Raw genomic sequence first — 4,815 nt, forward strand, 5'->3', positions numbered from 1 at the left:
TGGCACCGCCCACGCCACGGCCACGGCCACAGCCACCGACCACCGACCACCTCACGCTGCCCAGCAGGGCTCACTCCGCAGGCTGCGTCCGCTGGCCTTCGGCGTACCCTCCTCCGGACACACTGTGTCCACCCAGAGTCCTCGCCCTCGGCCGCATGGGTGGCCCCTCCGTGGCCTCACTCGGAATCCCGACATAGTAGCCACCCTGGCCTCTCTCCCGCTCCCACTGCTGAATGGACGCGGCCACGTGGCTGGTCAATATCTGCTCCCAGCAACGTGCCCCAGACGCTGCTCCACCCAGGGTGCCCCGTCCCAAGCCACGGGAAGACTCCCGATAGCAGCACCCCAGGATGGCAAGGCCACCCGGAGACGAGCACCTCCACGTCACAGGCTGTGGGTGCCTGACATAGGCCGCCAGGGTGGGGGGCAGACGCGGACCTCCACGGAGGGAGCAGCCAGCTCCCCTCCCGCTACCCGCTCTGGCCAACGAGAGATGAGGTGCCCTGCCACGCGGACGTCATTTCATCCTGCAGACGTGCAAGCCCAGCTCCCCTGGGCCTCGCCAAGGACCTTGCAGTGGCTCCCCGTCCGCGAGCCGGACCCCGCGCCCTGCTGCTCGGCTCCCCTCTGGGGCGAGGGCAAGCGTCCGTTACCTTCACGCCCTCCAGGACTGGGGCAGTGTCCTTCAGGACCTCAGACGGCAGGACCACTTCGGGCGCTTCCGGCTGCAGCTCAGCCACCGGTCTTCCAGGGCCAGCTCTGGCCACCACTTCCGGCTGCACTTCCTTCTGAAACACAAGGCCGCTGCCGGCTCAGCACACTCACCACACCACAGCCTTCCCGAGGCGTCCTGTCAGCACGGACGTGCCAACGGCCTGCGACGTGACCGCCGAGACTCGTAGACGCCCGCCATCGACCGGGCAGCAGTGACTGACGCGCGCCACAAGGCTTCGCTGTCCGACTCTGAAAGCGTGTCCTGCACCTGCGCACCTGCACCCCGGCGTTTCCGGGCCGCCCGGGCCCCCGATCAGCAGTCGGGCTCACGCGTCCCCTCTAATCCTCTCCTGACAGCCGCACACAGCCGGCCGGTGAGTTGCAGCGGGAACATGTCATGGTCACGCGTGTCAGGAGCAGCAGTCCACCCACAGCCCGGGCCGGGGTCTCGGAAGGCCTCCCTGCGCTGACCGGCACCCAGACCGAGGGAGAGCCAGCCAACTGATGGGTCCCTGGCACCCCTGGGCCTGCCTTCCCCTCCAAACACTGCTGTCCCCTGCGCCCGGCCATTCCAGAGCCCCAGGTACTGGCCGTGAGGCCGTTTCTCCAGACGGCGGAGCACGATGCCCTGCAGCCCGCCCCGGAGCCCCGCCGGCCACTCACCGCCGCCTCGGAGAGCCTCTGTAGCTCCTTCTCCCGGAGCTCCTGCTGGATGGCCGCCTCCTCCTGCAGCGTGGCCTCCAACTTCGCCTTGTTGTCCACCTGCTCGCCCTCCACCTCGGCCACCTTCACCTGCGCTTCTTTTGCCTTCAGAGAGGGGACACCTGTGAGCAAGCCAAAGGCCCGTGCGCACACGGCCACCACCCAAGAGGCCCCACAGCTCCCGGCCCATCTCTGACTGCTGTCACCAGCCAGGCTTCAAAGGGGGCAGAGCACGTTGCTGGGAAACACCTCCAGGCACCCGAGGGTCACCTCCGCACGTGTCACAGGAGCCCCCATTGTTCAGAGACAGCACAGATGCATGCGAAGGGGAGGGGACAATGGGTAGGCCCGGGTTCCCACGGCCGAGTGGGTGGCTGTTGCCGCGGCCCCTCCCCTTGGCAGCGAGGGCCCCTCACAGAGCGAGTCGCAGGAGGGGTCTCCCAGCAACTCACCACGATCTCTGGGAGAGTCTGCAAGGTGGACTTGAGCTGGTCGGCGGGCGACAGGGTGTCTGGGAGGTACATGGCCCGGGACAGGATGAGCAGTGACGTGGGGATCTCCTGGTGCAGGTGCAGCTCCAGCCACTGCGGAAGGGGAGTTCAGGACCCAGACTCACCTGCCGGCCTCAGCCCCTACACCTGCGACCAGCAACAGGGCCTCTGGCCCTGCAGCGTTCCTCCCTGTCCTGGTCCGGCTGGGGGAGGGAAGGAGGGGGACAGGTGGCAACTGCTACAACAGGACTTGAGTAGATGAGTCCACTGCATCACAGGACATGTCCCCATCAAGCCCTAGGAAGCCATGTGACCACTGCGTTTCACGACCCCACGCCTGAGCGCTGAGCGCGAGATGCCGAAGGGCTGTGAATCCTCCCGCCTGCACCGGGCTCCAGGGCGCGGGAGCCCGAGGACAGATGGCCAGACTCTGCTGGCAAAACTCCTCGCTCAGAAACCGCGCCAAACTCCGAGGATAGCATTTGTGAATTCAGTCCACGTGGAAGGCTTTACACACCTGCTCCGGGCCAGGCACCGTTTCAGGCTACTTTAGTGACAAAAGAGAACGTCCAAACTGCCAGCAGAGGCCCTGACAACATCTGGGCAAACACTGGGCACAGGGCAGGAGCTGAGACGAGAAGCAACTCTCAGAGCAGGAAGGAAACGCTGAGCAGAGGTGAGACGATCAGAGGGGACGCCGGGAGTGCCTGTGCCACACGCTCGCGTGCAGAGAGCCCCGGGCTGGGGGCCCGCGCTCCGCCCGAGCACCGGGAGCGCCTGTGCCACACGCTCGCGTGCAGAGAGCCCCGGGCTGGGGGCCCGCGCTCCACCTGAGCCCTCCAAGAAGGCAGGGCCGACACCAGGGTGGCCCGGCACTCGGGCAGGCCCAGAGAGACACGCCACGTAGCAGGGCCTGATAGAGAACCACGTGGAGGCCGAGGGGCCACATGTGTCAGCGGGGAAGTGGCCTGACGCATCTCTGCCTCCACCAGGACACGCGGAGGCCCACGACAGGGATGCCAACAGCACCGGCGGCTAGAGGGGAACCGGCTGGTGCCCTGCAGGCTTTGTGCCTCCAACAGGAAAGCTGAGCCGCGGTATGCTGCCTCCCCGAGGCCAGGCTCACACCGGGGCCAGCAGGGCTGGGGCACAGGACCTGAGTGTACAGTAGGCTCGGCCAGAGCTGGCCGGGATCCTCGTCACCCAGATGGCCCTGGCCTCAGGGAAAGAAGCTAACCTCGTCCTCATCTGCCTACAACTGAAGAAGGGGCAGCTCGGACACTGACGTCGACCGTGAGCAGAGAGGAACGTCAGCAGTCCTCACAGGTGGCCAACGCAGGGGTTTGTGGGTGTCACAGGACCAGGCCCCAGCCAGATGGGAGGCGAAGGCCAAGGCAGTGCCTCACGAGGCCCGGTGGCTGCCCGCCAATCCCTGGGGCTTATTTATCTCCTTGTTTGTCACGCGAGCCCGTGCGGGTCTGGTGGAAGGGGAAGCCCCTGGACCACGCACCTGCTTCAGCTGGTCCCGCAGGCGGTCTTCTGTGACGCCCAGAGCCCGCATGCCTCGTGCCCGACACGCCGCCTGCAGCTCCTTGACATTGAGGCTGTCCACCCCTTCCTCAGCGATCAGCTGTAGGAGAAAGTCAACTCGTTACCGTCTCAAAAGACCACTAGAGGTTCACGGTGCTTACCTTCGCACCCTTGGGAACAACGTGTCTAAGCACGGGCCACTTTCCTAATGTGCTCTGCCGAGTGACAGCACCACCACCAGCAAGGCCTCAGTTCCAGGATGCAGGGACAGGTCTGTCTGATGGGGGAAGGGGCCTGGGGAAGCACGTGTTGGCCAGGACCCACCGGAGAGTCCAAGAACCTGCCTGTCCCGGAGGTGGGGGAGGGGTCGGGGCACCTACGGGATCCGAGCACTCCGCCCTGCCCCACCGAGTACTCTCGGGGTTTGCGAGATGGGGGAGGGAGGGTGAGGGCAGGGGTGACCCTAGGCTCCGACATGTCTCCTGGCCTTAGCCAAAGTCTCCCCTGCCCGCCCACCCCAGCCTGGGGGAAAAGCGAACAGGAGCCCCAGAGACGGGGACACAGAGCACGGTGTCGAGGGGCCAGGAACGAGGGGGAGGACACAGAACAGCAGTGCTCCTTGTCTGCGCCAGGCGGTGTCCACGCCTCCCCACATCCGACACCTCGCTCGACCCATTTAATCCCAGCGGTCCTGTGAGGAAGACCGCTGCCCGTTTTCTTAAGCGTGTTACCTCCAAATGACTGTAGATGTGACGTGTGTAACTACAGAGTTCCCGGGTGTCTCCCAGGGGTAACATCTCACAAACCGTAACCAACACGCGACCCTGTGCTGGTCAGGCCGGAAACCTCTGCACCCCCACAGGACTTCACACTGCCCTTCTACGCACCCCCAACCTAGCACCCGCTGATCTGGTCTCGTTTCCATAACTGTCACTGAAGCGCAGGACACGAACACGATCGTACAGCACGTGACTTTTGGGATTCCATAAAGATCCGCACGGTCGTCGGGCCTGTCGATAAGCCATCCCTTCTGCGTGCCAAGTGGCCCTGCGTGGTATGCGTGCCCTGCTTCAACCGTTCGTCCACAGAAGGCCCCCTGGGCTGTTTCCAGTTTTAGATTCTCACGAAACGATCTGGTCCTCATCCCCCGTGGATTAGGTGAACCCCGCTGGCGTTCGCTCTGGCACTTCCGGGGGGCCTTCTCCCGCGGCGCTTCTGGTGGCTGCTCAGGAAACTACACAGACACGTGTACCCTGTCCCAGAACGAGTGTCCTCACGGTTCCGGTCCCAGGGAACTGCAGAGACCTCAGCGCCCTCAACGTCCCCTGGTCAGCTCCATTCCGCGTCCCCGGAGAGCCAGGTGCCCCAGCGCCACTGC

The 4,815-nt window shown here is 65.1% G+C and overlaps 1 protein-coding gene across 4 annotated transcripts in view; it reads right to left on the reverse strand.

Moving 5' to 3' along the window:
• The window catches only part of LETM1 (leucine zipper and EF-hand containing transmembrane protein 1), a 52,080-nt gene that overhangs the window by 9,204 nt on the left and 38,061 nt on the right, over nt 1-4,815 (reverse strand). For 2 of the 4 annotated variants that reach the window (XM_011374690.2, XM_023520204.1), the window contains 4 exons: nt 3,418-3,537; nt 1,869-2,000; nt 1,378-1,521; nt 654-788 (listed from right to left, as the gene is read on the reverse strand). In XM_011374690.2, coding sequence (XP_011372992.1) covers nt 654-788; nt 1,378-1,521; nt 1,869-2,000; nt 3,418-3,537 — 531 coding nt within the window. The remainder of the gene's footprint in view (nt 1-653; nt 789-1,377; nt 1,522-1,868; nt 2,001-3,417; nt 3,538-4,815) is intronic. The other 2 variants (XM_011374691.2, XM_023520205.1) reach the window with 2 other exon arrangements.

This window comes from Pteropus vampyrus, unplaced genomic scaffold (genome assembly GCF_000151845.1).
Source record: "Pteropus vampyrus isolate Shadow unplaced genomic scaffold, Pvam_2.0 Scaffold253, whole genome shotgun sequence".
In the NCBI taxonomy this organism is placed as follows: Eukaryota; Metazoa; Chordata; class Mammalia; order Chiroptera; family Pteropodidae; genus Pteropus; species Pteropus vampyrus.